Raw genomic sequence first — 27,463 nt, forward strand, 5'->3', positions numbered from 1 at the left:
GTTAGAGAAACTGGAGACATTCTAAGTTTTTTGTTTAAGGTTTTAATTTCCTCTCTGAATACTTTTACTTTAATTTCTTGCCTTTTTTTCTTTCCCCAGCAGAGCATTAACGTTACTATAAAGATTAGATTTTTGGTGTAGACAGGGTGAGAGTTGCCACCTCATTAGGGCCAGGAGGTTCTCGGGTCTGAGGTTTGGGGTGTATAAAAGCATAGTGGGAGGGGTGAGGGGCTTTGTTGTTGAGCCCACCCCCATCCCATTTGTTTCCTTCCCCTGCCTGCTTCCCATTCCCCTTGAGCTCTGGCTCCCATGCGCCATGGGAAGCCTTCAGCATCCTTCATGTGCTGGCAGTGCCTTGTCTGGCCTGTCTTCATTATTGTGATTTTGGCTTGATTTGTTCACAGTGAAACAAAAACGCAGGTAAGGTGTATGGCATGTCTGTGCGTGCTAGAACTCAGAGGCTTGGGTGCACGATAGCAAGCAATGCAGAGCAGTAGGCAGCGAGCTGATGAGCATAAAGAACCTGCTGGGTATTCAGTCTGAGCCTTGTTCTAGCAGAGAGATTTAGTACACTCGAGTGAGATTTACAGAGACCACACTTCCATAGGGAAATGAACAATGGTACTACAGTTTTAACTGAGGGCTAGCCAGCTGAAACCACCTGCATTTAATGCTAATTTTGAGTGACTCCCTAGAGAGGTGGGTTCCCCCACACAATCCCTGTGGGTCCTTTTCTCCAGGTGCCAAATTCATGCAACTGTTTTATCTAAGAAGAGACAAAGCGCCACTGAGATAAGGACCCTGCTTGGTAGACATGGTAGCCGGTACGGATGAATGCACGGAGATGGGCATCTCGGTTGGTTGGGCAGACTCATTGGTCCCCTTTGTTTCCTGGGAGGGCATGAGGGGGAGGCACAAATTGTGAGAATGGCTATTTATTTATGGCTCACTTGACATGACACCCGGCTGGCTTCTGGGACAGTAGTGACAGCAGTTACAGATCATGTAAGAGCTCCAGGAAGCCAAATTGCTGGCAAATCCAGTCTTTCCAAATTATGCTTTGACCTCCCGTGCACTGTCTGTAATTCAGTGAAACTCCTGTAGTAAGCAATAGGAGGTGTGCTACTACTGCATGGAATAATTTGTTGAGTACATAAGAAGTTAGAAATAAAAGCTGCTTTAAAAAAAGTCATAGGAGTTCCCGTCGTGGCGCAGTGGTTAACGAATCTGACTAGGAACCATGAGGTTGTGGGTTCGGTCCCTGCCCTTGCTCAGTGGGTTAACGATCCAGCGCTGCCGTGAGCTGTGGTGTAGGTTGCAGATGCAGCTCGGATCCCATGTTGCTGTGGCTCTGGCATAGGCTGGCAGCTACAGCTCCGATTCGACCCCTAGCCTGGGAACCTCCATATGCCGTGGGAGCGGCCCAAGAAATGGCAAAAAAGACAAAACAACAACAACAACAACAACAAAACCAATCATAGAACTCAATGAATCATAAAGCCAATTCTTTCCAGGGTATCTCAGCCAGTACCCCCCTCCACCCTACCTCATCTCCTAGGTGAGGGTACTGGGCTCCAAGATGTTCAGTCATAACCCAGACTCTCAAGTTTTAGAGTAGAACAGTTCACCTGGAGCAGTTAAAATTCTATTGGGTACTCACTCCCTGTAAGAAGTGCATCTTAGGTGACCCAGTACTCACCTAAGTAGATATGTGACAAGCAAAATTTAATCATGGAATTATAACCTTATAAAATGGAATGCACTTTGGTATTTCAGTTCTGTGCTCTTGAATTTCATTTGAAACAAAATGTCAGTTGCCATGACTAAAATAATTCTCAGCCTACTGATGGTTTATAATCTGTGCTTGGCACAGGGAACTATATCCAGTCTCTTAGGATAGAACATGTTGGAAGACAGTATGAGAAAAAGAAATGTGTATATATATATGTGTATGTACACACACATACATATGAAATGTGTATATATACACATACACACACACACACACATATATATATGACTAGGTTACTTTGCTGCACAGCAGAAATTGGCGCAACATTGTAAATCAACTATACTTAAATTAAAAATAAAAATAATCTGAGTTTGGAAGCAACGAATCTGGAGGGTACTCGATCCTTGTTAAGTGGAAGCCATAAGGTCATGTGGTTATCAGCAGCTAGGATTTCTCCCCAGCTTTTTTCTGTCTAAAACTACGAGTTCCTGTTCTTTTGCTTTTTACACCAGGTGAACAGAATAATTAGCATAGGCTTCTAAAAGGATTTCATTTTCCAGGGTTCCCCTCCCCATGCCAACCCCAACCTAAAAGCGAGCAAGTACATGGTGGCCAGCAGTTTCGCTGTCAAGGATCAGTGAGTCTGCATTTAGTGATGGCGTCCCCCCCACTGTCTGCACTGTCAGGGGACAGCTTTCGTCCCATAGAGGCAGCTGTACTTTTACATGCCACTAAAGAATTCCCTCTGTGCACTGCTGTACTCTAAATGTCAGCAGTGGAGCTAAGAGAAAAATTCTGTGTCTGCAGCACAGTCTTTGTCTCTGAAGTAGGGCAATTTTATGCATTCTTTCTCCATTTTAAAGGCCATTTCTTTACAAATAAAGCCTAAGTAGCCTACTTACTGTAAGTAAAAGAAACATGTAACTATATTTTATTTTAGAGTAACTTTAAACATTTTTGTTTCATACGCGGTAAATACAAGGAACTCAGTAAATTACAGCTTAACGTGCACCAAGGAGGCTGCCTTGGCTTTACATGCACGTGGGAATTTCTGGATGCATTACTGAGTGTTTACTTGTGCTGCACGCTGGCAATGCAATAGCCTAGCCCTGGGGTGGAGAGAAAGGTTATCAAATGATTACCTAAGGACCAAAAGCAGTTGCAGAGAAGGATTTTTGGAAGCATGTTTCTCTTATGGGAAGAAACTTCTTTTGATGAGTTTGGAAGGTTCTCTTTCATGGCTTGGGGTCCAAGTAACTCTTGCACATCATGTGGGCTGAGCGTGCTCCTCTTTGGATGGGTGCGAGATGCTGGGGAGTGGATGGTGAATCAGTAATTCCTTTGTTTTTGCTGGATGCCCTTGTTTTCCTGGGTTGACACTGAATCCTGTGGGCTCCTGCAGGAAGCACCGGTTTTCTGAACGTCTGCTCTCGCTTCTGCTTTTCACAGAAAGAGCGGGATTTAGAGTTGGCTGCTCGGATCGGCCAGTCATTGCTGAAGAAGAACAAGACCCTAACCGAGAGGAACGAGCTACTGGAGGAGCAGGTGGAACACATTAGGGAGGAGGTGAGGAGCTGGCAGCAGAGGCATCTGTAGGTGCCTGGGTGTGGTGGATCAGCCACAGTCCCTGTCCTCCAAGAGTCCAGAACATCACATCGGCTGAGAAGGACATTCAGTGCTTGGAAAAGTGCACACAGGCTATTCCAACAATGAGCAGATATTCCTGAACAGGGGTGGGTGTGGGCAGGTGGAGAAGGAACCATACCCAGAGGTCAACCATGCTGCAGAGTGAGGCAGTGACTGCATCCTCATCTTACCAAAATAATTTTGTGTTCATAACGCAAACCCAAAAATAGCCTGTTGTTCTCATGATAGAAATTTTACTGTTTTCATGATACAGGTCTTGGCTGATGGATAGCCTTGTGGGAGGAGCAGGGGATGTATGTTTTAGGCATAACTTAGGGGCTGAGGTTTCAGAGGAGCACCACTGATGTTCTGGGGTGGGGGGATGTGGTGTGGACTGGAGGAAGGCTGTGGTGTCCGGTGGGGTTGCTAGAACAAGAGTTAGAAGCTGGAATTCCCTGGCGGTGTATTGTTTAAAGGATCTGGCGGTGTCACTGTTGTAGCGATGTGGGTTCAATCCCTGGCATGGGAATTTCTGCATGCTGCTGGTATGGCCAAAAAAAAAAAAAAGTTAGTCCTGCTATATAGCACTGGGAACTATATCTAGTCACTTATGATGGCGCATGATGGAGAATAATATGAGAAAAAGAATGTATATATGTATGTGTGACTGGGTCATCTTACTGTACAGAAGAAAATTGACAGAACACTGTAAACCAGCTATAATGGAAAAAATAAAAATCTTTTAAAAAAAAAAAGTTAGAAGCTTAGAGCCAGGCCTCACTTGTTAGCGTCTTTCCCATGATAACTATCCTTTGAACGGTGAATTTGAACCATGAGGATTTTGATTTGTTTTCCTTCCTCTCATTTCTTCTCTCTCATTTTATATCAGAAACTTTCTTAGTGGGAGGAGATACCCTTATTTATGTCCCCAAGATATATTCAGACTTTTTTCTCATTAAAGCTATTCCCAGCTATTGTTGTCTGGGTTTCATAATGGTTTTAATACAATGAGATAGTCACTATATATAAGAAAAGGGTTTTTTAAAGGTTTGTTTTAATTTTTGATTTTTTACCTTCTGCTTTTACTGAGATATAATTGACTTACAACACCATATAAAGCAAAGTTTTAATCCTGGGCTTTCTTTAAAAGATGCTGAGGTTGGAGTTCCCATGGTGGCGCAGTGGTTAACGAACCCGACTAGGAACCATGAGGTTGCGGGTTCGATCCCTGCCCTTGCTCAGTGGGTTAAGGATCCGGCGTTGCCGTGAGCTGTGGTGTAGGTTGCAGATGCGGCTCAGATCCAGCGTTGCTGTGGCTCTGGCGTAGGCCAGAGGCTACGGCTCCGATTAGACCCCTAGCCTGGGAATCTCTACTTGCCACGGGAGCGGCCCTAGAAAAGGCAAAAAAAAAAAAAAAGATGCTGAGGTAGAATACGGCTGTGTTCTAGGAGAAATAAAGTTGACCCCTGCTTTCTCTGCCTCTAGCATGATAACCTAAATTCCCTTTCTCCCAAGTATTAGAGAAGGTCAGCCTAGCCCTCTACTCAGCCCCTTCTGAGCAGAGGAACATGGCATCAAGAACCAGTAAATGGTCACCTGTCATCCCTCACATGCTGCTTCTCCATGTTGCTGCCATTACTTAGGGCTTCCTTGCCTCCCACTAAGAGCATCCTACACTGTGGGGTGGGAATGCCTTTTTTTCCTTGGAAAGGCTCTGAGTTTGAAAACTGTTTCCCTTTGGCACCTCATTACATCATCAGTCTAGGTGCTGAAGCTAAAGCCTACACACCTAAAACTGGCTTCTCTGTGGAAGATAAAAGATACTCACTATTTTGTGTAGGAAAATTGAAATAAAATGTAGACTCCAAATCAAATTAGAAACAAAGAGGAATTAAGACAGAATTATAATTCTTACCCATAGCACCGGTTCCCTGTTCATTGGTGCAGAATGGTGAAAGGGCAGTTGAAAAATTTTATGGCTTGGGTTTATTTTAAACCTGAAGTATAAATAAGTGTGATTTTCAGGACCATCCTAGCAGTAGTCAATATGGTCATTTCCCGATGGTCACCTCTTTTCTTCCTACATCTAGAATTTCTATCTTGTAATCATCGAGTACAAAGAAAGGACTGGCCAAGTTTGGCCAGGATTCCTATGAAGGTGTAGCAGTCACAAGATGGGGCTGCGAGGTTTTCCAGTGGGAGAATAGGGTTGACCAGCTAGCCGCTTGTAGCTGCCCACCCAGAATTGGCATCACCAGGGTCCTGGTCCTAGATGGGATTTAATTCCAGCAGAAGACGTCTTCTTTCATTTGGTAACATGATCCATTTCTCTGGGTGTTTGTCCAGCTGGTCGTTTGGCTGCTCACAAAGCCCGTGTGCTGTCTTGTGCCCCCAGCCATCATTCTAGAACCTTATAGTCCCTTCTCGCCTCTCCTCCATACTAAGGTAAATACTACACATTTAAGCAGAGGGATTTCTACAAATATAGATAGCAGGGGAAAACAAAACTGTACTTTTCTTAAATGGGATCAAACTCAGCCCTTTGTTTTTCTCGCATAGCACAAAATCAGTGACATGACTTCTCTCATAATGAGGAATTAAAAACTCGTTGTCCTTGAGCAGTGTTTGAAAACATGTGGGGACACTGTCACATTTGGAGAGAGCATGATGGGTCCCGGCTGTGTTTTTGCAGGTGTCACAGCTCCGGCATGAACTGTCCATGAAGGATGAGCTGCTTCAGTTCTACACCAGCGCTGCGGAGGAGAGCGAGCCAGAGTCCGTGTGCTCCACTCCGTAAGTCACCCAAGGGAGGGCCTATCTCTGGAGGTCAGCACGTGGGCTGGCTGTGATCCCCATCCTTGGAGTGGCCTAGACAGGGTCACCTTAACTGGCAGCACAGGTCAGCTGCGCTCAGCCTTTTCCAGACCAAGCATCTCCGAGTGCCTCCAACACACTGATTTTCCTGTTATGGTGGGATTTTAGATTTCTTCTTCCTGGGTCTTACTGCTCATCTGTCAGTTTACATTGATTTGGCCTGGCTGTTAATGAGTTACAGGCAAGGCTCTACTATTGGAAGAAATACGGGGTTCTGGAGCCAGCAGTGCTGTGGTCCTTGGGACAAAAGGTATGGGGGCTTCTCTAAGTCATCAGAGTCTCCTATTAGAAACATGAATTCCAGAGCCCAGTGGCCTGAGTTCAGATCTTGGCTCTGTGGCTCACCAGCTGTGTGGTTGTGGCCAAGTTACTTAACCTGTCTGTGCTTGTTTCCTCATTTGTAAAGTGAAAATAAAAATAGTACTTAGTTCATAGGACTATGAGCATTAAATGAGCTCATCCATATGGAGTATTTAAAATAGTTCTTGGCACATAGAAGCCATCCCAGAATTGTGTAGGCTTCAAATAGAGTTGATTCCCCTGAATTCTTTTTTTTTTTTCCTTTTTAGGGCTGCACCAGCAGCATATGGAGGTTCCCAGGCTAGGGGTAGAATCAGAGCGACAGCTGCCAGCCTACGCCACAGCCATAGCAATGCAGGATCCAAGCTGCGTCTGCTACCTACCCCACAGCTCATGGCAACACCAGATGCCCCACCCACTGAGCAAGGCCAGGGATCAAACCCACATCCTCATTTCTGCTGTGCCACAGTGGGAACTCCAATTCCCCTGAATTCTGACGCGATATGGCAGTGAGGGTTGGAATGTGGGTCTAAGGTACTGTGAGCCTGTGCTCTTTTCCCAGGAGTGAGGGAGCAACCTGATAGGCCATTGTCATGCCTGTGCCTTTCGTGAGCTTTCCTCCAGACAGCCACTCTTGATGCTTCCCTGTGGTTTTCCAGGTGGTGGGAGGAAGTGTTTACCTCCCTAGAGAATGCACTTTCTCCCCCAGGTTGAAGAGGAATGAGTCGTCCTCCTCCGTCCAGAATTACTTCCACCTGGATTCTCTCCAGAAGAAGCTGAAGGACCTGGAAGAGGAGAATGTTGTACTTCGATCAGAGGTGAAGTGCACTCCCTGCCTCGTCACCCCCACCCCCAGCCTTCCCCGCCCCCCCGCCCAGAGGGTGGTGGCCCCATTTGCTTATCCAGTGAGAATAACCACGATTATAGCCCCACTGGTCTCAAGGGTGATGGTTTGTGGGAGAGCCCGCCTGAACCTGGGGTCACAGACACACCGGGTGCCCAGTGGGTGTGCCTTATTTATAAGCTGGGCATTGCCTTCCAAGAGCAGCATGTACTGCCTGGTTGTGGCAGACGAACTGGTGAATAATGCAGCATGGGGGTGGGCAAGAGCAGCAAAGCCCCCTCCTCCACAGTTGGGGCAAAAGCTCATGGAAAGTGGGGCCTTGCATGGCCATCTCCAGCTCCAACATAGAGAGGACTTGGAGACCTTGTATGAAAGCCTCATTTTCATGTTACTGCAGGTCAAGTAGGCTCTAAGGGAATAGTACATGAGAACTTGAACACATATTTCTTAGACAGTGATCTCAAAAAGGTTGAGCTAAGGTGGCTTGAAATTCATGCTTTCGAGCAGTTCTGAGTGGCTAGTGTACTTTGCCTGCATTCTTTAAAAAAAAAATCTTCACAACAAGGCTAGAAGCTGGTTACGTTGATTCTCATTTACAGTAGGGAAAAGCAAGACCCAGGCTGCTAGGCATTTTGATTGCCCAAGGTCTTGCAAATTAGTGAACAACAAAGCCAGGGTTTGCAAGTCTCTGTGACTCCAAACCCCACCTTATTTCCCTTCACCCACTGCTCCTATCTAGAAACATAGATGCATGCAAATTTGGTACTCTGTGTTTAATTATCAGTGAATGTATGTTCTCTAGCCAGAGGTACTGTGCAGGCCTGTTTATCAGGCCCTTGTTTGTCAAGTTTGGGCTGCACGGTAGCCTAAGCCGGCCCAGGGCTCCCGAAGTCCTTTCCAATAGGGCAAAAACCTGTCACCTTGAACTTGCCCCACACACTGGAAAGGGCCTCATGTCTGGGCCTAACAGGATATGTTCTTATGCCTGAGGAAAGGGTCAAGTCTCTTAGCCCCCACCTCTTCCAGCTCCGCGTTTACTTATGGGAGATGTAAACCCAGAGTGACCAAGTGGGTTGCCCAAGCCTTATCTGCCAGCCAGTGCTGAGCCAAGACTATAGCCTAGTTTTCCCCATTCTGAGTTTCATGTTGGGAGTAAATGCTCTAGTCCCAGGCACAGGGAGATCGGTCCCTCTGTCAATCTTCACCTAAAGCAAGCAGAGGGAATCTGATCCCAGACACGGATTCTGGCTCCGCCACCTGGCTTTCAGGAGTGTGGCATCTCTCTGGGGCCAGGACCTGGGCTCAGAGATGTCCTCGAACTGGGACATTTTCTTGGGGCCTTTAGATCTCTATATCTTCCCAACTTTTCAGCCAGGAGCAAAGCCATCCAGAGTCTGGGGTAGCTCTTGGGTCTCTGAACTTTAATGCTTTCATATTGTAGCTTGTTTTTGCTGAGGTGAGTACACTAACACGAACTCAGAACCTCATAGGACCATGCCTGGCATATAGTAGGTATGATACTTGTTAGCCATTCTTGTAGTGGTAGTTAACCTTAGAATATCTGCAGTAGGTAGGGCTGTGTCGTAGGTACTCTTTGGGTCACAAAGGGGTCAGGGGAGACACAAATGCATAGACCAGTGGACTGACAGAAGAGGGCACTCACAAAGTTTTAGCAACTGCTTTGTGTGGTTCTCTCAGTTTTGAGTCTGCAATTCGTTCATTCATTCAGTGGGGAATTGGGACTGACTTTCGACATTTGAGCACACAGTGGGTGACAGCTGGGGAGATGATGAAGGGTGGCTTTCTAGACCCAGGTTAGCCCTTGCTCCATGTCCCAGCCTGTCCAGATGTGACTGTGGGGCCTCTGACCTGAGTCCTGTCCACAGGCCTGCCAGCTGAAGACAGAGACCATCACCTATGAAGAGAAGGAGCAGCAGCTAGTCAACGATTGCGTGAAGGAACTGAGTATGGCCTGGCCCCCACCTCTCTGCTCCTGTCCCCTTCTTTTACTTTCCCCATCCGCCATCGTTACGACCAAATGAATTTGCATCACCTAATAGAATGAGGTCTTCCTGCCAGCCTAGGCTCAGCAGCATTTTTTTCTGAAAACTAGAGCCCTCTCTAATCTAATGTGACACCCCTCACCCTGGTTTATGAGAATTGGGCATGAGGATGTCAGCCATACATTCTCACTCTCTCGCTGAGATGGATATTTAATTTTAATTTTTGGCTTTCTGCTGGAATACTGGTTATTTAATGGCTAAGTTAGGTCTAGCTTCAGAGTCCTGAGCTAAACATGTAGAAAAACAACTTTCTAGTAATTTGATGTATGAACATTGAGCCCAGAGTTCCCAGCCTGGCAAATATTATGTCCTTCCCCCCACCCTCTCCATTGTAAGTTTACATTAAGATAAGACAAAAGGGCAAACAGTAAACAGTGTTAGCAAAATACTAAGTCAATGAAACACACCTCATGTTTCAATCTAGTAAAATGAGTTATGGCTCTGAATGTGGGTTGAAAATGCCCAAGGGAATTGTGTTGTGTGTTGTGCTTGGCGATAGTTCCTTTCTGGAACAGAGTGCATCAGAGGCTCCTGTTACCGATTGGGGTACGTTCATGTGTGGAATGTGCAGAACTGGCCAGAGGCCCCTTTTGTTTGTGTGGCACCTCTGGCTAACTGCCAGCACTTGCCTGATTTTCTCTCGGGAGGTGGCTCTAGTCAGGTGGGTGAAGCCTAGGAGCCACAGCTGGGGGATTGCTTCCTCCTTATGGCAAGCCGAACCCATACAGGAAACAGGGACTCTGATGCCAAGGCAACTTCATATGCCCTGCACGCCTCCCCCTACCCTGATCTTGAAATAACAACACCTTTTCTTGATCAAAGGGGACGCCAATGTGCAGATTGCCAGTATCTCAGAGGAACTGGCCAAGAAGACAGAAGATGCTGCCCGCCAGCAGGAGGAGATCACACACCTGCTCTCGCAAATAGTCGATTTGCAGAAGAAGGCAAAAGCGGTAAGGCTTCTGTGTCTCTGGCTGATACAAAACGAGCTGTTCTGAGTTCTATGAGAAGCATTTACCCCAAAGACAGTACCCTTTAGATTCATATTTTAGAGATTTGGGCTTCCCCTTTAGAGAAGAAGTTTAGCGGATTCAGTAGCATAAAACCAGTCATCCTAATAAATTAGTGATGAGATCATATTTATCACTACTTATCTTCTGAGAAAAAGATGCACGTTAATAGAACTCATTAAGAAAGGTAAAGGTGAAGTTCCCTCGTGGCCTAGAGGGGTAAGGATCTGATGTTGTCGCTGCTGTGGTACGGGTTCAATCCCTGGCCTAGGAACTTCTACATGCCATGGAAAAGAAAAAAGGAAGAAGAAGAAAGAAAGGTGGAGGTACTGTAAATAGAGAGTCTGTCCACTTTAGATTTAAGATGAAGCAGCAAAATAAATAAGAAATTAACTAATTAATTAAAATAAAATTTAGTTACCCATTTAAGCCTTTGCTAAAAGCCTGAGGTGAGACTCTTCCAGAGAGCAGCTATGACAGCAGAGGTGGAGGTGGGTGATGGGGAATGAATACAGATGTAGGAAAGACATTGCCTCCAAAGCTATATAGAAGACAAAATTTTACTAAGATCAAAGTCTCCCTGTAGACACGTGATAGGATCATAACAGATTAGGTAATGAGAGGAAAAATGTTAGACTTCAAGTCTAGAAGACAAGCTGATTTAATCTTGCCACGTTCTAGTGTGCAGTGGAAAATGAAGAACTGGTCCAGCACTTGGGGGCCGCTAAGGATGCCCAGCGGCAGCTCACGGCTGAGGTGAGTGGCTCTCCCTCATTTCATTGGGGCTCTGATCCCAGGTGGGGTGCATCAGCCTCCCTCTGACAGACTGTGGGTCCCGTCCATCTTAACAACCATTTTGATCTTGAACTGAATGTCATTCTTACTCCGAAGGTGACTCCCAGCTCCTCTGACACTGGTCGTGAGCACCTGGGAGGCTGGGCTCTCCACCACCCTGGAGACTGGCATGCATGGGCTCCTGAAAAACATTCCAATGAGGGTTTTCCATTGTGGCTCAGTGGGTTATGAACCCGCCTAGTATTCATGAGTATGTGGGTTTAGGATCGGGTGTTGCTGTGAGCTGTGGTATAGGTCGCAGACATGGCTCAGATCCCACAACACAAGGGAGTGATGATTTGCCCTCTTCGTTTGATTTTAGTTGTGTTTTATCTCAGTTGCCCATTGTTAGTGTTCTAGGAGATTTCTTCGTCTGCAAGCTTGCTCTAAGTAGAAGGAAAACTGCCCTGAGGCCTCTTTGGCCTTAGCCCACAAGGCAGCTGGTTCTATAGGATTTGGGGCCTCTGTTAGTGGTCCTGTGTCTTCCGGGCTCTCTGGCGGGTGGGAAGGTGGCACCTGATCTCATCATCCACGACCTCTGCACTTTCCTGGTCTCCTGCAGCTGCGTGAGCTGGAGGACAAGTATGCCGAGTGCATGGAGATGCTCCACGAGGCACAGGAGGAGCTCAAGAACCTCCGGAACAAGACCATGCCCAACACCACATCCCGTCGCTACCACTCACTGGGCCTGTTTCCCATGGTGAGTACTTGCCTGCCATCTGACCTGACCCCCTCTTCCCACTCACAGGCCTGCAGGCGCTCCAGGGAGGAGGGCGGGTCTGAAGCTGAGTCTCTGCAGGTGGCTTCTCCTTTTGCACCTTAGATCTGGATCCCAGTTGAGGGCTTACGACCCCAGCCAGTGGCTCCTTAACCACATGAGACAAATTGGATCTTTACTTTCCATCCTTCTGAATCTGTTGCCTTTTCTACTCCTGCCCTTAGAAGGTAAATTTAGCAGAAACAGATTTAGTAGGCACCTCACATATTTGGAAGATTCTATTTATACATTATTTTTTCTGACCTTATTAGAGTATGTGCTACTTTGGCCTCACAAGTGCCTTATGGTTAAATTGCCTTACGGTTCTGCTGATTCTTTCTATGCTTCTTTTTAGGGCCACGCTTGTGGCATAAGGAAGTTCCCAGGCTAGGGGTCCCAGATGCTGGCCTATGCCACAGCCGGAGCAATGCCAGATCCTAAACCCAGTGAGCGAGGCCAGGGATCAAACCTGTATTCTCATGGATGCCAGTCGGGTTCGTTACTGCTGAGTCACGGCAGAAACTCCTCTTTGTATGCTTCTTAACCCTTTTCCTGGTAGCTCTCAGTATCTGTGATCTGAGAAAATATTTCCCTCTATGCTGGGTGTGGCATTTTCATATTTTTCTTATTGTTTCCTCACAATTTTATTTCTTTAGCCCTGGCCTGATCTGATTCATGTTTAAGTTTTAGAGGTTGGGAAGAGGGCTTTCCAGGAGGCAGAACACTCCCTATGGGGGTTGAGCAGCATAAGTGGTTGGCCTCTGCTGGTCATTTCCCAGTAATACTGGGGAAACTTTCTCATTTTATCTTCTGTCAGGTTAGGGCCCCTTGAAGATGGGGACATGTCATGTTTTCTCTTCCCTCCTTCCCTCTGTTTCACACTGTGCACCTAGCACAGGGCTTGGTATGTTCTAGAGTCATAGACGCTTACTAGATATTAGATCTGGCTGGCTGACCTGACAGACTAAAAAACAAACCACCAAGAACTTTTCAGGCTCTGTTTCCAGGGTTTGAGGAGATAGCATTTTTCTCTGAGGAGAGAAATTTTGAGAGAAACTCATATAAATGAGATAGGAGTGAAGGGCTGTATAACTGTTTGTGAAGCTTGTCCCTTTACTGGAGGCTCTATTTCCCCGCCCCCCCCCCCCCATTGCTAACACTGTCCCTTCTCTCACTGTCTGACCCACTTTTCCTAAATCATAATCTCCTTTTCCTCTTTAATTTCACACGTAACATCAGGTTAGAACTCTATCTCTCCTTTGCTCTTGCTCTCTCGCCCTCAATATCCTTTTCTTCTTAATTTCACGTATTAAGTCAGGTTGGAACTCGCTCTCAGGTTCGCGCTCGCGCGCACGCTCACACTCACACTCTCAGTCCCCTTTTCTCCTTTAATCTCACATAGTAAATCAGGTTGGAACTCTCTCGCTCTCTCACTGTCTTGTGCTCTCTCTCGACCTAATTGAAGTCTAAGGGAAACTCAGAAGAAAGACATAAGTAGTCAGCTTTCCAAGGAGTGGATTCCAGGAATCCCAGCGAAGGCAGCGAAGATCTTCTACCCTCCTGAATCCCCCTTCTAGAGCTGACTACGCTCGGCTCACCGCCGGGCTGCGCAGCCCTGTACACTTCCGGCCTCACTTTTCTCCTTCCGGTCTTGGCATCTCCCCGGGCTTGTTTCCTGAGCACCTAGATTGACTCACCTGCGTCCCCTGCTCTCAAGGACAGACCTGTGTTTTAAAACTGAACCATGACATAAGAAAAGTTGATGAACCAGTCTGCATTGGGGTTTCATATGGAGGGATTGGTTCTCAGCTTTTATTTGCTGAGGTGGAGTTTTTGTTTGCCTTTTTCTGCTTTCGGGAGAACTCAGTTTTTAAAGATGGCTGTTTTTAAAGTGTATTATGCATGAAAGGTTATTTAAGGCAATCTAAATCTTGCATCATGCCTGTGTTTCTGGAGCAGAACACCCAGATCTGCCTCTCTTGCTCCCAGCCCTTCTATCTGCTGAATAAAATAGCGACTAGCAGTTTTTGCTCAAATATGTTCCAAATTCTCTTGTCTTATGGCAAGAGTTCTTAACCTGGGATCTTCAGACAGGATTCAGGGGGCCCTTGAACTTCGAGGGAAGATCATATCTTTTATGTTGATTAATCCCTCGCTGTATTTGGGGTTGCTCTATTTGTGGTTTCCTTACCTCAGGAAGGTAGATAACAAATCACAGCAACATTGGCATCCCTGTGACTTTGTCATCTGTTGAAATCACAGCTATTTTCATAGCACATGTCAGTTGTTGTGATGTCCCAAAACACCACCTAGGCTAATCTCTACTTCACAGTGCCAGTCATGACTCATTCTGAAGTCAGATCCTGTGTGTTACTCTATCACGCTTACTGTTACTTTTAGTGATTAACTCGATATAGCTAGCTTCCTCTTTAATCCTAATTATTTTATTCATTTCAAAATATTGTTATGAGGAGGGATCTATGCTCATCCCCAGACAGCCCCAGGGGGCTCATGGCCACAAAAGTCACAGATCCTGGTTGTGACTTTTCTCCCAGCATGGCAGTGTCACTGTAGTTTGGTATCTTGTTTATCTTAGGTGGTATGGCGTTCCTTTCCTCATGCAGAACTCAGAATGTAAACAGTACTAAGAAAAATAAACTGGCCTAAAATGTCAGGCTCACTTCGGGAAGCCCTTTACTGCAGGGTTATGCAGTAATCACTAAATGAAATCGCATGTTTGTGAATAGGAATTGAACAAAAACCCACTAACCTGTTAATGATCAAGCTTCCTCCAGGCTCCTGACTGGTTTCTCCACTTAATTTTAGCTTCCAGACAGGAGTAACACCAGAGGATGGTGGGGCCCTGGAAATGGACACCCTGGGGTGCCCACAGCGTCAGCTGGGAAGTCACTGCCCACAATGGCTATATAAATTTACATCAGTTAAAATGAATGCAGTTGAGGAGTTCCCATTGTGGCTCATTGGGTTAGGAACCCAACTAGTATCCATGAGGATGTGGGTTTGATCCCTGGCCTCACTCAGTGGGTTAAGGATCTGGTGTTGCCGTGAGCTGCGGTGTAGGTTGCAGATGGATATGGCTCAGATCTGGCGTTGCTGTGGCTGTGCCTTAGGCAAGCAGGCAACTGCAGCTCCGATTTGACCCCTAGCCCAGAGACTAATATATGCCACAAGTGCAGCCCCCCCCAAAAAAAGAGTGCGATTGAGAATTCAGTTCTTCAGTCACACTGATCACATTTCAAGTGCTAAATAGCCACCTGTGGCCAGTGGCTCCTGAACCAGATGGTGCAGAAAGAGAACATTCCTGTCCTCATAGGAAGTTCTGTTGGTTAGCACAGATTAAGCTTTTGTGCACACTCATGTGTGAGTGTGAGGGCTTGTTTGTCAAGCTCCACCTCCCCTGGGGAGGAGTGGGGTTCACAGCAGGCCCTGCATTGTTGAATCTCAGCTTGGGGCTCAGCCCATCCAGGAGGTGAGAAGTCCCCTCGTGACTGGTCTTCCCCAGACCCACAACATTCATGACCTGGCTAGAGAAAGACACAAGTGGACTTTTGAGAGAACTGGCAGGGTCTTAACATGCTGAGTGTTTCTTTGGGGAGGCGATGACGAATTCCTGGTGGAAATGAGATGTGAGCCGGTCTAAAGGTGGGTGGGCCATGGATTGTTGGTGGGGCAGGAGCTTTCCCTGCAGGAGGCCAGGAGTCCCAAGAGCAGAGGCCCAGGTGACAGTGCCCACCACTCAGGTCCTCCTCCCCTCCCCGCCCCTGCCCCCAGCTTTCCACCTCTCCCATAGTCACCATCACATCTCCATGGTTTGGCCCAAGGAATGTAGTAGAGTTTTGCCATGGAGATTGCTCAGCCAGGGTTTCTGCCAGTGATGAATGCTGTCACCCTTGAGAAGTGGGAAGTCTGTGGCTTTTGAGGCCTCAGTTTACCCTTTTGGTCAGCCTAGCTGCCTGCCTTTTCTAGAAACAGAGCTCCCTTGAATTGCTGCTCACTCGATGTGTGTCTCCCGGCTTTTCCCAGGACTCCTTGGCAGCAGAGATCGAGGGAACCATGCGCAAGGAGCTGCAGCTGGAAGAGCCCGAGTCGCCAGATATCGCGTACGGCCCTTGGTCCCCCCAGAGACTGTGGGGTGGGCCCCAGACGCCGACAGTGATCACTGTGGTTCTTTGGCACACGGTTCAAATTAAGGGAAATTAGGGAGGGCAGCTGAACCCCCCTCCCTCCACCCCCCCAGCTCCTCTGGTTGGGTTTTAAAGATAGATTGATTGTGAACTTGCAGAAAGTTAGGGAAGGACAGATGTTGTTCCCATCACTCTTCACACAAACTTCATCTTGACACTACCATTGATTTGTATTTCTTTGCAGTGGAAAATATTACTTTTAAGAAATGTAATTTTTCTTGTTAGAAAAAGAGAAGTACAGAGCGCTCATGGAGAGGAGTAAGCAAGGCTTCCATTATCCTTCTGGATATGTTTAGGGATATAGGCCCGTACCATCTCTCTTCCTAACTTGAAACCTTGCACTTGGTCTGCTTGGAGGTGTAAGGAACCTGTGGTGTGATTTCATAAAGCTTTTTCTGTATGGGAACCCCATAGACAGAACTTAAACAGGATCATGGGAGCAACTGGTATCCCTGAGCCTCGATGCTTATGGGAAGCCCCTTGCCTCCCAGAAAGAAGCAGCCACTTTCTCTTTCTCTATTTTTTTTCTTTTTTTTTTTTATTTTTTTGAGTTTCCTAGGGCCACTCCCTCGGCATATGGAGGTTCCCAGGCTAGGAGTCTAATTGGAGTTGCAGCCACCGGCCTATACCAGGGCCACAGCAACGTGGTATCCAAGCCACGTCTGCAACCTACACCACAGCTCAAGGATCCTTAACCCACTGAGCAAGGCCAGGGATCAAACCCTCAACCTCATGGTTCCTAGTCGGATTCGTTAACCACTGCGCCACAACAGGAACTCCAAAGCCACTTTCTATAACACACTTGCCTTCTTCTTAAAAGGGAACAAATGAGCCTCAAAGTGTGGCTCTGCTCTTAGAGGTTTCTTTCAAAAACTAGAACACTAGGAGTTCCCGTCATGGCTCAGCGGAAACGAATTTTTGTGTTTTTTTGTTTGTTTGTTTGTTTTGCTTTTTTAGGACTGCACCCTTGGCATATGGAGGTTCCCAGGCTAGGGGTCTAACCAGAGCTATGGCTGCTGGCCTACACCACAGCCACAGCAACAGGGGATCCGAACTGCATCTGCAATCTATACCACAGCTCATGGCAATGCTGGATCCTTAACCCACTGAGCTAGGACAGGTATCGAACCGCAACCTCATGGTTCCTACTCAGATTCATTTTCACTGCGCCATGATGGGAACTCCTGGAGATGAATCTTGACTATGCCCATGAGGACACAGGTTTGATCCCTGGCCTCACTCAGTGGGTTATGGATCTGGCATTGCCATGAGCTGTGGTGTAGGTCACAGACGCAGCTCAGATCTGGTGTTTCTATGGCTGTGGTATAGGCCGGTGGCTACAGTTCCAATTCAACCCCTAGCCTGGGAACCTCCATATGCCAAGAGTGTGACCCTAAAAAGACAAAAAATAAAATAAAATAAGTAAATAAAAACAAAAAGACTAATCTGATGTTTATCATCTCATATAGAAGCTTAAGACTAAGTTTTACTTTTTTAGTATATATATGAATGGTCAACAAAGACTCATCCTACAAAAACTTATTGAGCCCAGTTATAGGCTGAGCAGTGGACCCTGCCCTCCCAGAATTTGCACTCTAGAGGTTATCATGAGAGAAGAAAACTAGGTGGGAGACAAAAGTTACTATTATATATCTTTATTTGTAGGTCAAATTTAAGGGAAGTAGGACACAGCATTATTCTTGCGAGCATCACTTTCAGGACACAACCATGTCAGAGAGCCCTGAATTCTGTGGGTGTTGCATCTCTTGAATTCTAACCAACACCCTAAGAAACACACGGAAGGCACAGCTGGTGGGTTGCTTGGGGGTCATGGCGGGCCAGCTGCCAACTGGCTCTTCAGTGGATAGTGTTTGGAGGGTTGAACTCCAAGGTCATTCTGGTATCTGCTTAGTCATGGATGATGTTGTATATTCTCCCCAGTCATCAGAAGCGAGTCTTTGAGACCGTGAGAAACATCAATCAGGTCGTCAAGCAGAGGTCTCTTACCCCATCCCCTATGAACATCCCCGGCTCCAACCAGTCCTCGGCCATGAACTCCCTCCTGTCTAGCTGTGTCAGCACTCCCCGGTCCAGCTTCTACGGCAGTGATGTCGGCAACGTCGTTCTGGACAACAAGACCAACAGCATCATCCTGGAAGCAGAGTCAGCTGACCTGGGGTGAGCCAGCCAAAGGCTTTTATCTTTCTGTTGTGGGGACAGGTAGGGGGATTGAGCACAGCTTCAGTAATGAGGCGAGGGAAGCTGATAAGAGTCACCTGAGAAGTGTAGCCCTTTCAGTTCTCAAATCTGTTGTCCCAGCCTGCTGAGCTTATGCTTATCCTTGATACTGCTGTGTTAACCACAGCAAAGAGTAAAACAGGATGTCAGCTTTTCTGTAAATCGCTGGAGGGGAGGATAAATGAATATGTTTTTCTGTTAAGCTTTATCTGTTAGGCTACAGACGAGACATTTGTAGCTCAGATTCTGAAACGCTGAGGAGCACTCAGGCTCTGTCTCATGACCAGAATCTGATTTGTTTCAGAAGGTGGGGTGGAGGGTGCCTGGCAGGTGCCTGTCATCACACTGTGCATTGGGGGGGTGGATCCTCCTCAACAGTAGTCTGTCCCTTTTCGTCCTGAAGCCCTGCAGTTTCCCCAACTCCACCCTATTGTCCATCCTTTTCCTATGACTTAACAAAATTGGTTTTTCTGACCAAGGGGTCAGACAGTTGGAAACTACCTGATCAGAACTTGGGGAGGAGGGGTTGGACTTTATTATCATTTTTATTGAATTATAGTTGTTGTACAATATTACATAGGTTACAAGTGTACAGTATAGTGGTTCGTAATTTTTTAAAGGTTATACCTCCATTTATAGATATTATAAAATATTGGTTATATTCCCAGTGTTGTACAATATACCGTTTAGCTTATTTTATATCTAATAGTTTTTAACCTCTTGATCCCCTCCCCCGATGCTCCCCCTCCCCCTTCCCTCTCTCCACTGGTAACCACTAGTTCGGAGCAGAACTCTTTCTGAGATCTCAGCTCCTTAAAATCAAGAGGAAAGAGGTTCATCCCTTGAGCCAGCTGTCCTCCTGTTAACCAGGACCTGCAGCCTGAACGAGGTTTCTTCCTAAGTCATCGTGAGGGAAATGTTTGTAAAGGCTGGATTTTATGTAGTGTGTGCAAATTTTCCTTCCAGCTTAGTACTCTCTCCTCTCCTCCCTGAAAAAGAGAAAAAAGAAAAAAAAAGCCCAAAAGAGAATTGTTCTTCTGGGCAGGCATTCGTTTCCCCATTTTTGCCTAAGTGTCAGCGGCTTCCCTTGGTTTCCTTAAGAGCCATGTCCCTTAGGCGGCGAGGCCGTAGTTGTCTGGCGCCCCCTGGTGGCTGCTCCGAGCTCACCCCCTGTTTTTCCTCCTTCCAGAAACGAGGAGCGGAGTAAGAAGCCAGGCACGCCAGGAACGCCAGGGTCCCACGATCTGGAGACGGCGCTGCGAAGGCTGTCCCTCCGCCGGGAGAACTACCTCTCGGAGAGGAGGTTCTTCGAGGAGGAGCAGGAGCGGAAGCTCAGGGAGCTGGCGGAGAAGGGCGAGCTGCTCAGCGGCTCCCTGACGCCCACCGAGAGCATCATGTCCCTCGGCACCCACTCGCGGTTCTCCGAGTTCACCGGCTTCTCTGGCATGTCATTCAGCAGCCGCTCCTACCTGCCCGAGAAGCTGCAGATCGTCAAGCCGCTGGAAGGTGATCACAGGGGTCCTCGACCCCTCTCTGCCCTCCTCAGCGACTCCCTGTGGTCCCTGATCCACCACCGGAAAACGGGCAACCTCTGTAACGCCTACTCCTTTTTCTTCCGAGATAGCCACCCGCGCTGCTGGTTTGAGTTCCTCTGAGCGCCCGGACCTCCACCCCTCCCGGTGCAGGTTTGGAAATGTACTTACGGCAGCTGGGACTAACCTTCGTCAACTAAGCCAAAGAAAAGAAAATGTGTTGGCGTCGGTTTCCTAGTGCATTTAGAACAAATCTTTTGGGAAGGCAGAGGCGCTCCTAACGTCCCCTGAAGATAATTAGGTCGTGCCTGGGGATCTAAGTGTAGAGAATTAATGCTTTGACGTTTCAGAAATGTCGGTGACTGGGAGGAAGGGGTGCAAAGCAAATAATGTTGTTTTTCCATCACCACGGAAAATGGTTTTCTATTTGTTGATGCACAAGCTCTGCGTTGATCTTCAAGTAAAGAGGGTGTGGCTTTTTTCACTGCAGTGTGTTCTGAGCAAGACTTCTAGACCTACACAGTTTCAGGGCCAGGAAGGGGGTGGCTCTGGAGGAAAGTGAGGTGTGTACCTCCTTAAGCTTACCTTTACCAAGGGCAATTTTTCAGCTTTTAGTATTCAGGGACACCGTATGTGATTAAACTCTGGAAAGACTCAGCTTTTTTCTTTCTTTCTTCTGGCTTTAGACATTATAAAATGTCTTTCATTTACCACCACTCTAACGAGAGCCTCCAAGTTTTTGTAATTTTCATTTTTTTTCTTCCTATAGTTTGGAAATCCGTGAGCGTTTAAAAAGTATTTCAGAATTCTGTATTACATATCTAAGGCAAAGCCAAATCAGAAATTCTACAAGGCAGTATTTCTCAACTTTTTTTTTTTTTTGGCTCCTTTTAGAAGCCATTTTAGACATTAATTCCTAATCCCTCCTCCCAGAAAATTTAATGCCAACAGATACACTGCTTATGTATTGTATGTGTATCTGTGCCTAAAAAGAGTCCAGTTATTCCCCCAAAATAACCAGGTTTCAATTCTGGGGGGGCAGTATCCGTGTTAGGATGTGTACTGTAAGATGAGTCTGTATTTGTTAAAGACCCAAGAAATGCTGGGTGCCATATTCTCCAAAGGAAGGAAGAAGGTGGACCTTTTTTCATGATTACTTTTTAATTGTATAATTTAGGTACTTCTTAGATTTCAGAAAAGGGATGGCTCATTCTTTCTTTAATTGTTTATTCAGTTGTAAGCTTGGTGATTGTTTTCTGATCCACAATTATGTCTGTTTTTCTTTCAATAAAATCTTCCATTTCTGCAATTTTACTTTTTGCCTTTCTTTTCTTTTTTTCTCCTTTGTCTCTGTAAGGTCATTAGAATTTAGCATCTCTATCTTGTCTGCTTTCTATATTTTACTTTGTGTTTCATTAGATCATCTAAGAATATGTTCTTAGATTCATTTTTCAAAATATTGTAGGAAGAGATTTTTTTTATTATTTTGACCAATTCATCTTTTTCTCTTTTAATCTGGTGACTTAGCAGTATTATTGTGATAAATTAATAGAGCAAGAGGAAATCCTATTAGATTTGCAAAATAAATTTCGTCTGCAGTACCCTGCTTACCAGGAACTTATGCCACTACCATTAAAAAGTCATGTCTCGTGTGGCTCAGTGGGTTGAAGATCTGGTGTTGCCACTGCAGTGGCTTGGGTTCCTTCTGTGGCATGGGTTCAATCCCTGGCCTGGGAACTTCTGCATACCTAAGCTTGGCCAAAGGGAAAAAAAAGTCTTGTCTCATCACTATGGCCTGTAAGGCATCCTCATGATAGAGATCTATCACTTTGGCTCCATTTTGTAGTTCTCTGACTTCTTAGCTATTTAAAATACAACCAATATTTCCTTCTTTCTCTCATCCACAATTACTTTTTTATATTACTACATTTAATTTGATCTGGTAGAGTGCTGACGTGGAAGTCTGCCTGATGCTGGGTTCAGGACAGCTCTAACTGTGGTACTGGATAAGTTACCTCACCTTTTTGAGGCCTGTTTCCCTTATTGTGAAATAGGGCTCACATCTGCCACATGAGATTGTGGCAAGGAGTAAATGTGATGATGTATTTTGTATTAAGCTCAGCACCTAACAGATGTTTATTAAAACAGAGGCTCCTTGACCTTGCCCCTATTCTAGTAACTCAGGTAAAAAGGGCAGCCTTACCAGTGTTGAGACCTGGACCAGCATTGTGCTGGGGCCATGTTCTTAAAACATACTTTTCCATTGGTCCACTAAGAAGCTGATAGGATTTTTGTGCTCTCCAATGGCCCAGGTAAATATACCTGGGGTGAAGCCCCTGGAGAAAGTTGACTGGGTTCATAGCAGATAGCCAATCTGTGTCTTCCATCTGTGTCTTCCTTCCCTATTTAATTAATCTTGCTATCTGCTCACTGGTGTCAGCCAAAATAGCTGGGCTAGATGTTTAAGATGCTAGCACTCTTGTCTCTTCATCATACCTTTTAAGCAGGGGGAGAATAAACATTCAAACGGGAATGAGATATATCTTCATTAAAAAGATGAATTGGGCAATATTTCCCCCCCTGTATTTTTCTCTTCCTTTCTGATCAATTATAACCAAATAGTATTTCCAAATAAATGAATATGTAATTGGGGGAAAGTATACACTTCTAAACTGTACATTATCCAGCAGGTTTAGTGCTAAAAGGACCAGGGTGCTCTGCTGACATAAATAGACTTAGTTTTCTTCTTCTTTGGTGATGAAAACTTTTTACTTAGAACGGTGGGGTATAGAAGGACAGCAAACAGAAGGAAAGGGACCATGACCACAATTGCATTTTCTGTGCCGTCCACGCCCTGCTCCATTGACCATCTCCGGGTCAGCTAGAAGCATGAAAGCACCTCTCTTTGCCTGCCTGGTCCTGGTGATTATGCCTGCGAGTCCCCAGGGGTGGGAATGTGTGCATCTCCTGGAGAGCTCTGGACACCCCCAGGAAAATCTCACTGCCCAGCATTTATTCTTCCATATTCTAAGTCCAGGTTCCTGCAAGGGATGCTGATGGCCTTGCTTGTTTTCAGACCTGTGATGTGGGGTGGTAGACAGTGTGAAGTTAAGGAGAGCACTGGGCCTTTAGCATGGAACTCTGCTTCTGCTACATCGACTTTGGAAGTTAGGTAACTTCAGTGAATCTCTTTCTGTGAGATAGGAGTAATAATACTTATCCGGTGGGGCAGTTTTGAGGAGTGAGTGAAGGTGATACAGGTTAACAAGCTGCCCTGCAGGCCCATTTCCATACAGAGTAGCATTTTTAAAAATAGTGCTGTGGTACCTGGGACTCAGGACCCCGGGAACTGGTTTGGACATGTCTGCAGAGCCCTGGCCAGTGACGCCCGGCCCCAATTGCATGAGAGCTCCTTTAGGGAGAGAGTTCACAACTCTTTCGGGGTCTCAAAGGATCTATGAATTAAGAACCAGAGCAGCTCTGGATCAGGGTTCCTTGGTCTTGGCCCTGTTGACACTTGGGGTAGATAGTTCTTTGTGGTGGGGCTGTGCTGGGTATTACAAGATGTATCTCAGCATCCCAGGTTCTGCCCACTAGATGCCATTAGCCTCCCTCTCCCTCCACAACCAAAAATGTCTCCAGGCGTTACCCAGCGTCAGATCATCTCTGGTTGAGAACCACGGCTCCGAGTGTATCTTCCCACCCAGTGGGAGAACAAGTATGTGATGCCCTCTTTCATTATCTGCACTTCTCATCTTTTTTTTTTTGCATTAGGAATATTTTCTATTTACATTCAGTAGAGTCAGGTTAAGTGGGTTGCTATTGTACTTGTGACCCTTCAGTACAAACTGGGATAGACCCCAAAGTTTTTTCTCTTTTACATGGATTCGAAATTGCCTATTTACAAAATCCTTTTTAAGCGGAAGCTGTCCCGTGAGAAGTTTCTTCTCAGCTGTGCTGTGGAGGCGGTACCCTCACTGAGAGGAGGGTCAGGGAACTCAATCACATTCTGGGCTCACTTCCTGGCCCCACCGCTCCACTGCCTTTCCCTTCTCTTTCATCCTGACTCCTGAGCTGCTGGCTCCTGGCATCCCTGGTTCCCTTTTCGGATGTCCCCCAGGACAGCCTGATAGCCCACAGGGATTCTTGTCCTCCCCTCAGAGGACACCCTCTGGAAACCAGCAGTGACAGTCTGGGAGGCCAGTTGGGCAGGAAATTTTTCATGGCTGGGAACCACTCTCAAAGTCTGTCTTTTGAGTGTGGACTGCTGTTCGTGTGGCTAGCTTCTTCATCTGTGGAATTGGGATAGAACGCCCAGCCTCATGGACCAGGTACCCCCAATACCATGGCCGTGGGAGCAGTAATAAGTGTCCCAAGAGGAAAAGGGTTGCTCTGGCAGGTGGAGTGGGCAGAATCCTGGTACAGAGCAATCTGCTAAAGGTTCTGAGATGTTGTTCCTCACTGAATACACTTCTTGGCCCATGTTTCCTAAGCAGTCTTGGTCTTGGAACGCATCTCTTGATGAGCACCTGATACACATCCTCAGAGACACACTGTGGTCTTATTACAGACCTTGTACGGTGACATTTGAGTCCTGGGGCCTAGTGTCACCGAGGAGATGGGTTCCTCTGCTTCTGACCTCTGTGTGGACTTATGTGTTCTTAAATCACATCTCTTTAAGCCAATTCCCACTCCCCAAACCTGCAGCCTGTCAAGGTTGCTGCCAGGATACAGAAAACCTAGGTGAAGGTGAGGCCATGCCTACCACTTACTTATGTATGTGCTACTTTAATTTCTTTTTGCTCTTCTTGTTGTGGGTCCTAGAGATGGTTTAACATCATCTTATGCTGCTTCAGCTGTGTCTTCCCTGTTCCTAGCAGTGTGTACTTGGCATAGAATCTGTACATATCCACCGCCTGCCACCCCCCGCCCCTCTTCTGTGCTTGCATCTCGTATTTTTTCCTCTTCTGTTCTAAAGTGATCCTGCGTTGGATTTGGGGATTAACATCAGTTGATTAAAATAGTTTGTCACCAAACATAGGATGACGTTAATTTTCTCTTTTTTTAAAAAAATTGATTGTTGGCCTTACATTGACACCCCTTGCGGGCATGGAAGGGGGATTAGCAAGCAAGGGCAGCTGTGTGGGTGGCCCTACCTGAGCCCACCTGCGGTGCCCCGGGCCCTCGGGGCTCCCACTCCACACTGGAGGGAGGTGAACAGCCATGGGCTTAGACTCCCGTCCTAACCCTCTCTTCTCCCTGTCACCCCCTCTGCCCTTTCTTCCACAAGGTTCTGCCACCCTTCACCACTGGCAGCAGCTGGCTCAGCCTCACCTTGGGGGCATCCTGGACCCCCGGCCCGGTGTGGTCACCAAGGGCTTCCGGACTCTGGACGTTGACCTGGACGAAGTGTACTGCCTTAACGACTTTGAGGAAGACGACACAGGTGACCACATTTCCCTCCCGGGCCTAGCTACCTCCACGCCAGTTCAGCACCCAGAGACCTCAGGTGAGAGGTCCCGAGCACGCGTGACTGTCTCAGGCAGCAGAAGTTACCCGAGCCGGCCTCAGGCTTCCCCAGAGGAGATGCAGGAGCCGCCAGCGGCCGAGAAGGAGGAGGAGGAGGAGGGGTCTGGTGAGGGCACCGCGATCAGTCCTGTAAACCTGGCGCCTCTCCCGGAGGCAGAGTTCCGGGCCATTCTCACCTCTGTTCCGAGCACCATCCGTAGTGCCTCTCTGTCTGTAGCTTCCGCTCGTCTGTGTGGGTGATGATGAAGCATTCCCATCGTGCGGGTCTGTTTTTTAATAGAGTCAGATGCCTCCTTTTGTAACAAGTAGGTCTGGCTCCCTGCCCATTTGGAGGTGCATGGCCCAGCGGGCTCTCGAAGGGGAGCAGGAAAGGCTGCTAAAAAGACGTGGGTTATTACTCCCTCACACACACACATTGCCCCCAGAACATCAGCTCCCCGTTCCTGGTCTGGGTCCCTCGCCATGTCTAACAGGCAGCTTCTCGAGTCCCCTGGTGGCTTCCAAACTGAGCTGAGCCAACTTGGGCAGTTTTATGAGTGCCGGATTGTTCAGAAGGTGAAAGGCAGAATCTGTTACCTACACAATGCATTAAAATTGGAAGAAGCCCAGAAAGGGTTTGGGATTTCAGACAACACATCATACATCAGCCTGTTCCCTTTCCTAACTGCAGTGAAGGCATATGAGTTTTCGCTCCAGCTTATACATGTGTTCGAAATGGATTTTTTAAAAGTGTTTTAGCAATGTTCCTTAATCCAACAAGCCCTCAGAGGATGTCGGTCAGCTCTTTTAGAGAACTCTAGATGAATCTGGAAAGAGCCTTGACAGATCTCTGTGCACCTACCTCCTCCCCATAGTAAATACAGGACCATGAGTTTGCAGAATTACTCACACATCCTAGGCATCTCTGAGACGAAAAGCTTTGTGATCAGGGCCCTGGGATCACAGGGTCATGTGGTTTTACTGTGTATCCCAGACTTCCTGGACCTCCTGGTTGCTTGGGCTGAGGGGAGAGACCCAGAAAAAGATGAATTAACTCAGTGTCATCATCTTCATGACATTCTCAAGTCACCTGGTTTGAGGAGAGGACGTTTATCTTTGTGGCTGGTAATTTTCATTCATGAAAGGCCCAACACTCCCCACAAAGTACAGGGCAGGGGAGAGCTGAGGTTCACGGTGGTATCTCCCCTCCCCTGGCTAAGTTCACACACCTGTGGCCAAGGGACTTTTTGCTTCGAATGAACTTTAGAGGTATCATCATGTAAAAAGGATTATTTAGCTCCTAGGTTTATTTATGGTTTATTTTTATTTTTTAGCTATTAAGTTACCAGGTTAAGCTTGCAAGGGAATGAAAATCCTTATTCTTTAGGATCTTCTCACTTAAGAAAAGGAAACCAGCTTTAGCATTGTTACCTGTCTTTGTCATCAGCACTGGTGTGCTTCCAGAAGACACCACATCTGCTGATGTTATAGCCAAAGGGGCAGGCATTGTATTGAGTGTGGTGACCCTTCCCTGCAGCCCTACAGGTGGAATAGAAGGTGAATCCTGTAAATTTAAAGAAGCACCATTAGGTTCTTCTCTGAGAAGTTGTAGAGAAGGAATAAAGCTTATCAAGTCAGCTAAGACCATCTCTCTGAGGACAGAGGGAGTGAGGGTACCAGATACAAGGAGCTAAGTCCCAATCACTTTCCTTACAACACAAAAAGGCGTTATCTGTCACTTCTCTCTTTACTCAAACCTGTAGCAAGTCCATTCCAACAACTTTGAGGAGAGGCACACAAACGTACTGTGGAGGGGTCATGCTGGAACTGCATAACCAAAAAGAATGGATATAGGAAGTTCCCATTGTGGCTTAGCAGTAATAAGCCTGACTAGTATCCATGAGAATTCGGGTTCAATGCCTGGCCTCACTCAGTGGGTT

At 46.7% G+C, this 27,463-nt stretch overlaps 1 protein-coding gene across 13 annotated transcripts in view; it reads left to right on the forward strand.

Annotated features, from left to right (window-relative positions):
* Positions 1 to 27,463, forward strand: part of TRAK1 (trafficking kinesin protein 1) — a 106,774-nt gene that overhangs the window by 66,148 nt on the left and 13,163 nt on the right. For 5 of the 13 annotated variants that reach the window (XM_047770740.1, XM_047770687.1, XM_047770757.1 and 2 more), the window contains 11 exons: positions 3,182 to 3,298; positions 6,051 to 6,151; positions 7,242 to 7,350; positions 9,263 to 9,341; positions 10,262 to 10,392; positions 11,131 to 11,205; positions 11,846 to 11,983; positions 16,085 to 16,161; positions 18,187 to 18,423; positions 19,673 to 19,989; positions 25,306 to 25,650. In XM_047770740.1, coding sequence (XP_047626696.1) covers positions 3,182 to 3,298; positions 6,051 to 6,151; positions 7,242 to 7,350; positions 9,263 to 9,341; positions 10,262 to 10,392; positions 11,131 to 11,205; positions 11,846 to 11,983; positions 16,085 to 16,161; positions 18,187 to 18,423; positions 19,673 to 19,989; positions 25,306 to 25,650 — 1,726 coding nt within the window. Of the gene's footprint in view, positions 1 to 3,181; positions 3,299 to 6,050; positions 6,152 to 7,241; positions 7,351 to 9,262; positions 9,342 to 10,261; positions 10,393 to 11,130; positions 11,206 to 11,845; positions 11,984 to 16,084; positions 16,162 to 18,186; positions 18,424 to 19,672; positions 19,990 to 25,305; positions 25,819 to 27,463 lie in introns of those variants that run through there. The other 8 variants (XM_047770695.1, XM_047770767.1, XM_047770787.1 and 5 more) reach the window with 3 other exon arrangements.

This window comes from Phacochoerus africanus, chromosome 1 (genome assembly GCF_016906955.1).
Source record: "Phacochoerus africanus isolate WHEZ1 chromosome 1, ROS_Pafr_v1, whole genome shotgun sequence".
Taxonomy (NCBI): Eukaryota; Metazoa; Chordata; class Mammalia; order Artiodactyla; family Suidae; genus Phacochoerus; species Phacochoerus africanus.